At 39.8% G+C, this 13,287-nt stretch overlaps 1 protein-coding gene across 1 annotated transcript in view; it reads right to left on the bottom strand.

Moving 5' to 3' along the window:
* Positions 1–13,287, bottom strand: part of Znf451 (zinc finger protein 451) — a 60,173-nt gene that overhangs the window by 15,622 nt on the left and 31,264 nt on the right. The window contains exons 5-10 of the mRNA XM_059281690.1: positions 11,623–11,734; positions 10,342–10,492; positions 9,528–9,654; positions 6,137–6,290; positions 5,232–5,379; positions 2,407–3,974 (exon numbers count right to left, since the gene is read on the bottom strand). Coding sequence (XP_059137673.1) covers positions 2,407–3,974; positions 5,232–5,379; positions 6,137–6,290; positions 9,528–9,654; positions 10,342–10,492; positions 11,623–11,734 — 2,260 coding nt within the window. The remainder of the gene's footprint in view (positions 1–2,406; positions 3,975–5,231; positions 5,380–6,136; positions 6,291–9,527; positions 9,655–10,341; positions 10,493–11,622; positions 11,735–13,287) is intronic.

The following is a 13,287-nucleotide window of genomic DNA, read 5'->3' as shown; positions in this document are numbered from 1 at the left end:
AAACCTTTTCAAGAAATCCCAATCTGCCTATACTTAAACTAGGTAATACTTAGGATATTTCCACCTGGTCATATATCCTTCTTACACTATCTCCCTTTGACTGTAAGGCCTTTGTGTTTTTGTTCTGCTTTGAGACAGGATCTCATTTAGTCCAGAACGTACTCAAGCTCACTATGTTATCAAGGCTGGCCTCAAACTTCTGACTCTTCTACCCTCACTTCCCAAATGCTAAGACTACAGGCATGCACTACTATGACCAGCTAAGGCTTTTCTCTAAAAAAGTCATTTGTGATAGAAATTAATTTTTTTGTTGTTGTTGTTGAAAATAGGAGCCTGAGTGACCCAATAAAACCCTACAAACCTAATTTTCAAGATTATTTACCAAGAATGCTCTTGGCACAAGAACTTGCTTCTCTTAATCTAGACTTAACAGTAGCCCTCTGGCTTGAGGATTAAACCCTCACAAGGGCACAACTCAGGCAACTTCAGAACCTGATCCGACAGGTATGAGAAATAGGTGCCGGCAGGAAGTACATTTCTTGGTTCTCTCAGGTTCTTCTTTCATTTCCCATTCTCCACTTCTTAGCCTACCTCCCCTTTAAAGCTTCTCCCCCCTGACAAGGCCTTATAGTGTCCAGTGGTATTCATGCAAACCTTGGACTGGTTTTCAATGACTAGTTCCTAGCACGCCTAATGGAGGTCTCTTCAGTGAATTACTTCAAGCCATGACCTGTCTTCTGGCTCTTAGAAATCTTAGACACTGCAGTCATCTTCTGTCAAACACAGACACACACACATCCCCTCCCCCACCCCCCATGCAACGAGAAGACCAAAGGAAAAGCACAAGAGAATATAAAATGGTATGGCTACTGTTTTACTTTTTTGGAACTAGAATTGATTAGACCATGAAAGATTTAATGCTTTTTCACTGAAAACCCACAACTAAAGGTAATATCGAGACCTAGGTACACTACAGAGCAAACCTGTAAATAGTCAATGGTTTATAGCTAGGTGTGGTGGCTCACACCTGTAGTCTGAGCTTGTATGGAGGCTGAGATAAGGAGGGTCACTTGAGCCCCCAAGTATGAGAGCAGTCCAAGTAACAGTGCAAGACACCATGTCAAAACCAGATCAATGGCAGGTAATAAAAGCCCAACCAGAACCCCACCCTCAGCTGATGGGCCTCACACATGCCCCCAGCCGATTCTGAGCCTAGGCTAGCTCTTGGCCCAGCAGTGGCTATATATCCCCAGGAGGCTGAAACTCTATAAATGTCTTGGAGTCCAGCAGGTGCTGTGGCATCAGCAAGAACCAAGGGGCTTCTTTGTTCCTCAGCCGAAACCAGGAGATTCTAGGTACACAGGGCCACTGCAGAGGGCTTCGCAGGCCCTCCTTCCCTTACTACAGAGTTCTTACACCAGGTGGACAGATTGTGACAGATGTTGAAAACTATTACTTGAAATATTATTGTAATGCTACTTTATAAATAAACAATTTAAAAACTCAAACATGAACCACAGTGATTGTATTCTAGCAGCCAAAATTCATTCGCTGTTTCTACTCTACCTTTTACAATTCACCAGGTCAATATTCAAAAGTTGATAGATTTACTCTATGTAGTAAAAAATAATTAAACTTTTAAATAACATAAAGAACTATTTACTTACTTAATCCAATCATATGGAGGGAAAGTTCAAAGGAAGTATAAAGGAAGGACTTCACCTCTCAACTCCCCACCCTCATTTCTAGTTCTACTAATCACTATTTTAATTATTTATTACAAAGCTTTGTCCCAAAGTAATCTTAAACTCCATTTATGATGTCTCATATGTAAAGAATAAGGCCAAGCCGGGCATGATAGCTTGTGACTGTTATCCTAGCACTTATGAGGCAGAAGAATGGGTACAATTTCTAGGCCATCCTAGGCTACAAAAGCAGCTCGAGGCCAACCTAGGCTAGCAGTGTGAGGTCTTGTCTTAAACAAACAAACAAACAAGAACGAGGCCAAAGAGATACAAAAGCAATTCATCTAGGGCTGGTGATGTAGCTCTGTGATACAGCACTTGCTTAGCATGTACAACGTTAAGCACAACACACAGAGAAAGATACAGATAGACACACAGACACACACACACAGAAAAAACCATTTGCTTTTTAATGAACCTTCATATTTTAAGAAAAATACGATTTTAAGGTTCAGAATAACTCCCAAATCTTTAAGAAAGAGTAGCAGCACCCATCATTTCTCAAAACTGAGAAAGAAGAGCTCTACTCTACTGAGAGTGCACACTGGCTGAGTCACCAGCTGACCTCCTGAGTTCAGCATTCACTCAGCCTTTGCTGGTGAGCACACATACGGAAGATCCAGTGTGTGTGTGAAACTTGCCCCATGCTGTAAAGCCGTACCTAGATTCTGGCAGCTCATGTCACGCTCAGCTCCTTTCTCCACGTCGGAATGTTTCTGCAGTTTTTTCTCAGTATGGGACACACTGGCAGCAAACTTGCACGTGCTTCCTCTGTCCGATCCAACCTGAGTCACACTGGATTTCTGGAAGGTACCATGCTTTCTGTGGAAGTGCTGCTGAGCACTCTCAGCATTGTGAAATGCTTTAGTGCAGATGCCACACTTGATCACATACTGCTGTTCCTCATCACTTTTTTCTTTTCTGTGCACTTGATGGATGTGAGTATTTATGTCAGCTAAATTCTGTGCTGTCGCTGAACACCCACTGCAGCGGAACCACAGTTTCCCTTTCTCTAGCATGACCTGAAGACATCGATCGTGATCTTCCTTTCTGTTGACTTTACAGACGTAGCTCTCATGACACCCACAGCTTAACAAATTACTGGTCTCTATTATTTTAAAATCCTCCTCGGTTTTAATTGAGGGCGTAGTTTTTTCTGACACAAACACATAGTCTGTGCTGTGGTGGTCCTTATAATGACTCAGAAACGCTTCTTCCGTGTTAAAAATAAGATCACATAGCCCACAGAAGTACTTAATCTTGATCTCATTGTCATGCTCATCTTGGCAATGTCGGTACAAAGTCTCTACTTTATGAAAAGTCTTTCTGCAATGGGCGCAGCTGTACCTGTGAAACTGGTGACTGGTCAAGGACATACAGTGCTGTTTAACACATTCCTGGGAATCAAACATATCTTCACAGATCTGGCATTGCCACCTGCCCCTTGGAGGACTGTTTGTTAGGCAATGATCGACAACAGTAATGGGTGAAGGTGGATTGTCAGCATTCAAATTCACCACAGAGGATGACGGCAAGGCCTCGTCTTCTACCTCGTCCATCTCATAAAAATATCTATGCCCATTATGAAACTCAGTAATGTGTGCCATGATGGCGTCTTTCTTTATTAGCTCTTTCTTGCATGTCCGACACCAAAATAGAAAGTTATTTAGATGCGCCCCTCCATGGAACCGGCTCATGTGCAAGCGCATGACCCCTGAATCTTCACACACCTTTCCACAGACCACACACTTGTAACACATTGTGTTTGCTGAGAAGACATGTCTTTCTACTGCCTCTTCACTTGGAAACCGCCGACTGCACTCACAACACCAGGCTGTAACTGCTGAACTCTGTCTCTGCACACAGGCTGGTCCTCCATGGTTTTCGCCTCCTAAATTTAGCTTCTTTTTTGGAACGACACAGTCCTCTGGGCTGGACTCTTTAATAGACATAACCCGTTTAAGTGATGAGAATTTTGGTTGATTGAATAGATGCAAATCACAAGGAGGCTTACTCCCTTCTCGGATGCGGCAGTAGAGTAAGACCGATTCTTCCACTGAGTTAGCAACTGTGACTTTGTGTCCGGAACTCTTGTGACTTTCGATGCTGGCTTCATCCACAAAGACTTGGTTGCAATTTGAACAATAACCTCTTACTATGAATTCTTCTGCAACCTGAGTAATGCTTTTCTCAGCTATAGCTACAGGTCCAGCATTTCTACAACAAACTCTAATTTAAATTAAAAAAAAGTATAAGTTTTCTTTGCTTTAAAGATAAGATTTGTAAAGTAACAATACAAATAAATACTAAAGGATATTTTTCGATAAAGCAGTTAAGTGATACTCTAATCTTAAAATACTTTTATATTACCTCTATTTTATCTTTCTAATCTAATAGAATCAGAAGATTAAAAATATTAAGGCAAATTTTAGAAAACTTCAATCAGTATCAAATGTACTGATGAAGGACCCTGAAACAAATTAGATTCTCCAAGGTCATTAAAATACATGAATGAACACTGTAAAATTCTAGACAATATTCCACTCTTTTTTGTTGCTGTTTTCTGGCTTTATTGTGGGTTAACTGATTAATTTATTTAACTGTATGTATTTATTTAACATGTATGGGAGTTTTGTCTACATGTCTGTTTACTTCTTGTGTGCCTGGTGTTTGCGGAGGCATCTAACCCCTTAGAACTGCAGTTACAGACAGTTACAAGCTGTCATGTGGGTGCTGGGAATTGAACCCGGGTCTTCTGGAAGAACAGTCCCAATGTGCTCCTATTCACTGAGAATCTCTCCAGCCTTTGTTTTGTTTGGTCGTCCCGCCCTGTCCTCGCCGTCATTGCCCCCCACCCCCGCCTTGTTTTTATTAGTTTTTTTTTTTTTTTTTTTTTTTTTGGACACAGGTTTTCTCTGTATAACAGCTCTGTTTCTCCTGGAACTTGATTTGTAGCCCAGGCTGGCCTCAAACTCACAGAGATCCACCTGCCTTTGCCTCCCAGTGCTGGGATTAAAGGCGTGCGCCACCACCGCCCTTGATAGAGTTTCACCATGTAACCAAGGCTAGCCTTGAACCTGTGATCCTTTTTCCTCGGCCTCCCAGTGCTAGGGTTCTAGTTGCCACCACAACTCCCAGCTCTATTTGTTAAGAACTGATTAACTTCCGTCAGGAATATGCTCTCTCCATGTCTGCTTTTCTGCTAAAGAAGACGACCACGTGGTGATACGGTTGGACGGCCTGAGAATGCTGCCTCACATGAAGAAGCCTCTGCCTTTTGGCTCCCATTCTGCATCTCCACGCTTCCCAACCACACTTCTCCCACATCTCCAACTTCTCTCCCTAGGCTAGATTTGGTTACTCTCCAGGAAAACTACCTTCTTGTTTTAAAGGAGAGACACTGGAATAGAAAACCTTGCTGACCCCTTCCACTACTGAAGAACTCACCAGGATTTCCTTATAGGCTAAGATTAGACCTGTACAAACCTGAAATGGGCAGTGAGCTCCATGTGGGAACGCAGAGTCTGGTGACAAGCCACACACTTCACTTGAAATGGAACATCTTTGCACAGAGAGACCAAAAGTTTCTTTGCAAAAGATGGAAAGGATATTGGATGAGCTGTTGCCTTACCATCTGAAAGACAAAATCAACTATAAATTGCAAGGTAATTGGAACAGAGAGTAACCCAATCTTCCTCTCCTTTCCCTTTCTGAACATCAGTTAAGTAAATGATAGTTATGTACTTAGTAATAATATAAGGGAGACCATTTTTTAATGGTCTTTTAACGAGTTTTAAATGCAGAGAAAGATCCAACTTCCCAGACCTCCCAGATAACAAAAACAGTATATATGCTTCCTTGAAAGTTTCTTTTCATCCCTCAAAATAGGTAAAACATAGCTGGGCGGCAGTGGCACTCAGGAGGCAGAGGCAGGTGGATCTCTGTGAGTTCGAGGCCAGCCTGGACTACCAAGTGAGTTCCAGGAAAAAGCTACACAGAGAAACCCTGTGTGTGTGTGTGTGGGGGGGGGGGGGGGGGCTAAAACCTACAGATACAAACAAACATTTATTTTATTTTATTTTTTTGGTTTTTCAAGACAGGGTTTCTCTGTGTAACAGCCCTGGCTGTCCTGGAACTCACTCTGTAGACCAGGCTCGCCTCAAACTCACAGAGATCCACCTGTCTCTGCCTCCTGAGTGCTGGGATGAAAGGTGTGTGCCACCACCACAGCCCGGCCAAATAAACATTTTTTTAAAAGAAGAATTTAAATAAAAGCATTTTTGTGGTTCTAAACTGACAAGCATAGCTAACTTCAAGAACATTTGAAAAGTATGATAATTTGCAAAGATGTAATTCATTTAAGAAGATGTAACAGTGATAGGGTAACATACCGCCCAGATTAAAACTCTGATGGGAATGATTCTTTGCAGACATATGCTTCAAACACTCATCCTTGGTGCTAAACAAAAGAAAGCAATGTGGACACGCAAAACATTGAATAATCTGAGGAAGAAGGCTACTGCTATGTCCATCGGCTGCAGCTGCCTGAAGTAAAAGGGAAAGCCATGTCACAACTAAAATCAGTGTGTGAACACAATAAAAAAAAAAAAAAAACTTTAAAATTTCCAATTTAGTGTTTGGAAAATTTCATATCAATTTTAGTTATAACTAAAATCAATACTCAATACATTTTTTAGTTAACTTAAAACTTCCAATTTTATTTATTTGGAAATTTTCATACCAAATTTTGACTTTTCTTCCCTGAGTATGAATTATATAACAAGATACCATAGGTAAAATTTAACTTTTTCCTCAAAATCAAATTATAGACATCTTTCTTTTACTACTAAAGAACATTTATTTCCTATACATTTCTCATTTTTTTTTTAAGATTTGTTTATTTATTATGTATACATGTTCTGACTGCATGTATTCTTGCGTGTCAGAAGAGGGCACCGGATCTCATTCTAGGTGTTTGTGAGCCACCATGTGGTTCCTGGGAACCAAACTCAGTCCTCTTAACCTCTGAGTCATCTCTCCAGCCCCCTATCATTTCTGATACAGTCATGTATAACACAGTAATACGCAAATGTGATGACAGTACACACTTTCTAACGTTTTGCTTTTTTTTCTCTACGCTGAACTTAATTGATGACTATAAGTATTTTTCAATAACCCTTTCCGTATAATGACTTATAATCATACTGAAAAATTTATGAAGAATGCTACTGTTTTATCAAATGTTATCATCTTATAAACTTTTATTGGCTCTTTCATTCCATAATAAATAGGAATTTCCAAAAATTTACTGGCATCACTTGAATCCATACTTCTTACTAGCCTATGAATTAGCTGACGGTGCAGATCTATTCTGATTCAGTCAACCATTCATTCTGAGTTTCTGTGGTTTGAAGTCTGTCTACCCCACCACCACACACTATAAACAATCATGTTGTAAACAACCTTACAAATATACCCCTACTTGTCCTCATTATTCCGGGCAGCTCTATATAATAGCAAGAAGGTATGCATATGTGAAAACTGAAAGATACTGTATGATTGCTCTTCAAAAAAGGCTCTATCGATGTATGTATCCCCTAGCACTGAATGAACCTAGCTGCAATAGGGATTAGAGATCTTTTCTATTTTTCTCAATCAAGCAGGTTTACACCCATTACTATTTTAATTTGCATTCCCTGCCTACAATTAAGCTTGAACATGTACTCACACATTTCTTGGGAAATCTGGATGTGTCCTTCTCACCCATGTCCCTTAGAATTGTTTTCGGTTCTTTGTTTTTCAAGACAGGGGTTCTCTGTGTAACAGCTCTGGTTGTCCTGGAACTTGATTTGTAGACCAGGCTGGGCTTGAACTTACACAGAGATCCGCCTGCTTCTGCTTCCCAAGTGCTGGGATTAAAGGCGTGCACCACCACCTCCTGGCATTTTCTCTCTTCTTTAGCAGAGCTTTGTTACTGGAATCACTTCTCTTACGTACTCTTCATTGTGCAAATATTTCCCCAAACATCTATTACTGTTTGCTTAGGGCCACTTGGAAAGTTCTGAATAGTCAAATAGGCAGGGCTTTTGTTTTCTGAGACAGAGTCACACTACAGTGTCATGTCAAACTCCCAGGGACTCAAGAGATTGTCTTGCTTTATTCTCCCAAAGCTGATGTAGAGCACACAGGTATGCACCATCATGCCTGGTTAGATTTTTTTGTGCATCTAAGTTTCTAAACTTGGTTTAGAGCCTCCTCTATTCTAAAATTAAATTAAAAATTGTATGTTATATGAATAGGACGTGTATGCTTGGTGTAAATTTCCCCTCCTACTAACCATCTTTACAGTAATAATCTTAAAATGTACACTGTGTCTTCTTAGATGTACTCCCAGTGAAACTAGGAACTTAACAAATGTACAACACACACAAAATACAAGAGGAAGGACAGGAAATTCGCATTTACATTGAAAACATGTCAAGACCACACTATCCGAACCATTCTTATAGCAATCTCATGAGGCATCATTTTCTTTTTCAGTTATCACCACTGCTACTACCATCTCATAAACAAGTTATGCCCCTAAAAGAGACAAATCTGACATTTAAAGTTAGCTTTGTACCTCTGGCTCTGGTTCTATGCTCTTTTCACTATTCTCTCATATTCCTAGATCTGTTTCAATTTGACTAATACCACAGAGGAGAAAAACCTAGAAAGATATTCTGAATTACATTTACAATTTTCTCAATGATAAGAGCAATAAAGGCATTTACTATCAATCTACAAATTTCTCCCAATTTAAGAATCTTAAGTGAACAAATCAATTTTAGTTCAATTCCAGGTTATAAGCAGATCCAAAGTAAAAACTGTCCAAAAGATTTGCTCAATAGAATCAAACTATTGTACATAAAATTTTACTATGCTATATCCACTACAAAAGAATGGCATATCTGCCAGGCAGTGGTGGCACACCCCTTTAATTCCAGAACTCAGAGGGCAGAGGTAGGAGGCTCTCTAGGAGTCTGAGGCCAGCCTGGTCTCCAGAATGAGCTCTAGGACAGCCAGAGCTACACAGAGAACTCCTGTCTCAAACCCCCCCCCCCCAAAAAGAATGGCATATTTGCAGAAACCATCTAAAAATTGGAAGAAGTCCAGTAAGTGAAGGAATAAAAATTCCTTTTTATCATGTTTCTGGTACATTAAAATAATATAGCATACAAGGGACAGTGATATGGCTCAGAGGGTAAAGGTGCTTTTCCACACAAACTTGGAGACATGAGTTTGATCCCTGGAAACCATGTAAACTTGAGAGAACAACAGAATTTGAGGGCTGGAGATACAGCTCAGTGGTTAAGAGTGTGCTGCTCCTGCAGAGGACCCAAGGTCATTATCAGCACCCACACTGAGCAGCTCACAACCAGCTCCAGCTCCAGGGAATTCAACACACACACACACACACACACACACACACACACACACACACACACACACACGATTTTCTTTTTAGAGAACAAGATGTAATTTCCTACCATGTGACCAAAATCATAGAGCATGTTGAGGAAGGTAAATTCATATACCACACGAAGGAAGAGTTTAATGATAATCTCTAGTACTGTTGGAGTTTAGCTAATAAACTAAGTGCCCCAAGTCATTTTATTTTCAATATTTAAATTTTTTATCTTTATATGCATCAATAGTGACTGCAAGATTAAGAGCAACATGAAAAAAAAAACCGTACCAACTCCTAGAGAAAGAGGATCTACTCATACTGCATGCTCTTACCTTGGCAAGAAGGTGATCCCTATACTGCTGTTGAGTAATGAAATGTTCATAACATACAACACAAGCAAAGGAATTGGCGAGAGGTCCGTGTAATGTAATTGTTGGATCACATGGGGAATGATCAAACCTAACAACCAAGAGAAGTAACGTTAGAAAGATTCTACTCTCCAGAAGATAAACCAGTTTGCTTTGCTTGTGAAGCTAATCCACATGAACACAAAAGACACACAAAACTTTCTGTACTTCTCTCTGAGACATCAGGAAAAGGAAATGGCTGGAAGCCCCAAACTCTCAATTTCCCATCTGTCATCTACCTGAAAAGGAGACTACAAAAACCCTCTGCTTTCTCAGGAGCTACTAGAAAGCAGCTCAGCCAATCAGTAAATGAGCAACAGCAGAGTATGCACTGTAAAGTCTGCCTTGGGTAATTCCCTTGGAATGCTATATCATTATGTAAGATAGTCAAAATACCTGTAAATGCTGTCTCCTGAAATTTACTTTTATAGGTTGGATTTCTCTACAACTATTTCTACTGCACTATAATACTAGAGAACAATCTAAAAATCTCACCTAGTTTTCTAGAAAACCTAAATATAAATTACAAATAACATATCCAAATAGCACAAATCAACTTGAGTTTCAAATATTAAGCTAAAACTATATTGGTAAAGGTATCAAACTTCATTTTAAAAAAATCATTTTGAGGACTGTTTACACACAAACAAGACCCTAGATTGGATCTCCAACCCCACAGAAAACAAAAACCACTTCCCCTCCAGATAACTAACCTCTGAATTGGGAGCATCCTACTTACCTTTTCAAATGTCCTAAGAGAAGGTGCCCGTTGTCAAATTCCCTGTTACAGTGCATTATAGGACACAGAATTGGCTTCTCAGACCTCCCCATTCTGCCTCCACTTTGGAATGATTTTTTTTTTCCAGAATTAATTGCACTTGTTTTGAGTCCTACAACATCATGACATAAATTCTTAGGTTACTATTTTCAGATAGTTGTGCACTGGACTGGGGTCTTCAGAATAATGACAAAACAATAGAAATTAGAGCACAGTATCAAGTAAATGGTCCTATTTATAATTAGGTGTTCACAATAGTTATTAGGACACACACGTGCATGTGCGTGCAAACACCATCAAGCTCCCTCATTTATATAAGTTGGGAAGGCTCTTTCCCTTAAATTCTTCTTTTCTCTTTAACCTACCTGTTCAACTGGTTGAACTAACTTCTAGAAAATTCCCGACAGAAAAGACATGGAAAGTAGGGTTCTGCTACTAGCTCTTGACAATTCCAGATGACTTACCTGGAGAAAAACTGTCCACCGCCGGCCTTCCAGGGAACTCAAAGAAAGCAACAAAAAAGGGCTAGCCAAACTTTAAAACAGTCTCATGGGAACACTTCCTACAAAGTGTCAGCATGGGCCACACTGATGGATAAAGAAAGAGGAATCCACCAGATCTCACTTTGAATTCCAACTGTCACACTGTCCAGAGACACATGGACTACTTTATACAATGTCTAATAAATATCTAAAGAGCTCAGGGATGACCTATCTTATTCACATTCAAAATATACTTGGGCCAAAGAAGTCAACAGCAAAGTAGGCCACTGTAAAGCAGGCCACAGTTGTGGAGTGACATTAGTATCAGTAAAACGAAATAAATCTGTGTGTGTGTGTGTGTGTGTGTGTGTGTGTGTGTGTGTGTACATGTTCACATATGTGCACACCATATGTGGAGGCAAGAAAAGCCTGGTGTCCCTTACGTGTCGTTTCTTGGGTGCCATACCTTTGTGGAAGGCAAGGTCTCTCAGCTACCTGAGCTTACTAAGCTAGGCTGGCCGGCCTGTGAGCCCCAGGAAGCTCCTGTCCCTGGCTCTACAGCACTAGGACTACAAACACATGCTGACATGCCTGGCATTTTTGACGTGAGGTCCCTGTGCCCCCACCTGACCTTCACTCCATCCCTAACACTAGATTTCAGTCCTGTCTATGTTCACTAGCAATGGAATCAAACCCACACACTTTCTACCTGAAGGCTCCCAAAAGGCTTAGGAATTGAAATGTGATCTCTAAGGAATACCTGACATTTTTAGCCACTGGTCCACACACTGTCTTGCTGCTTCTGTTTCTGAATGTCCTTGAATAAACTCCAATTCTTGTAAACCATGAGCATGCTGAAAATCAAGTTTTTCCTAAAGATAACAAGAAAAAAGTTAGTTCAGTTGACTTACGATAACTCCTGTTTCTTGGGTAAAAAGACTTTGATACATCAGGGATAGAAAATATTGAATACTCTTTATCCCAAGAACTCCTCATCTAGAAATTTATACCAAAGGTCATACATACATCAAAGTAAAGTAATGTGTACTGCACTAAGATGGTGAGCCCACAGCTGTTTGTGCAAAGTTTGCTACATATTTACATCTCCAACAATAGGGAGGTAAACTATAGCACAAACATTGGACACAAGTCAATAAACAATGACCAAATATTTTCCATGTTGTGAGAACATATTTTTGTGGGTTACCAAATGGTGTGAAATAAATAAGGAAAAAATGAAGGAGTCATTCATTTCAAATTATATAAACTATATCTGAAGAGGTTTTCAAAAAGGCTAAAAATAAGGTAAGTATTATTAAGGCAATATTGTAATGGAAATATAAAGAATTGACTTCTTTAAAATTTTAGACATTTTCAAATTTTTTTAGTTTTCTATACAAAAGAGCTTAGTAAATACTTATTCAATGAATAATATTAATATCAGACATTCAGTAGCATTTACTACATGGCAGTACAAAGTGTCTGTTACCATCTACAGTTAGAGGTGGCATACGTTTTTAAAAAGACCTGAATAGCAATCATGTCAGGCTTAGCCCACTGTGTAGTCTCCACTACCACCTCTCACCTCTGCTGCTGTACCATCAGAGCAGCCATAGACAGCATGTCAACAAGTATGGCAGTATCCAATAAAGCTTTATTTACAAAAATCTACAAACAGGTACATTTTGACTCCTAAAAATATGTATATGTATTTAGCTCTTCCTATCCATGTTTCAGATGTATGTAGATGTGATCAACCTCTTACCAAATTTTCTGAAAAACTGCATCTGTACTGACATGTACTAACTTGCTTCTTCTTAGTCCCTAAACAACATAATGTAACAACTATTTCATAGCATTTATATTGTACTAGGTATGATAATTAACCAGAGTCAGTAAGTCTGGATTCTTCAGGATCTAGAGAATAATGAATGACCTATTTAGCCATATCATGAGACTTTCCATAAGAAAGGGTGTACAGGATAGTTTTATGTCAACTTGACATAAGCTAGAGTCATTAGAGAAGAGGGAGCCTTCTTTATATGCCTTTCTAAGATCAGGCTTCTTTATATGCCTTTCTAAGATCAGGCTTCTTTATATGCCTTTCTAAGATCAGGCTGTATGCAAGCCTCTGGAGAATTTTCTTAATTAGTGATTGATGGAGGAAGGTCCAATCCATCATGGGTGGTGCTATTCCTGGACTGGTGGTCCTGGGTTTTATAAGAAAGCAGGCTGAGCAAGGCATGAGGAGCAAGACAGTAAGCAGCAATCCTTCATGGCCTCTGTATCAGCCCCTGCCTCCAGATTCCTGCCCTGCTTGAGTTCCTGTTCTGACTTCCTGTGATGATGAAATGTGATATGGAAGTGTAAGGCAAATAAACCCTTTCCTCTCCAACTTGCTTTTGGTCACGGTGTTTCACCACAG

The sequence above is a fragment of the Peromyscus eremicus genome, chromosome 16_21, assembly GCF_949786415.1.
Source record: "Peromyscus eremicus chromosome 16_21, PerEre_H2_v1, whole genome shotgun sequence".
Taxonomy (NCBI): Eukaryota; Metazoa; Chordata; class Mammalia; order Rodentia; family Cricetidae; genus Peromyscus; species Peromyscus eremicus.
Note: the sequence above shows the minus strand (reverse complement) of the source record. Positions and strands in the feature narration are given on the sequence as shown.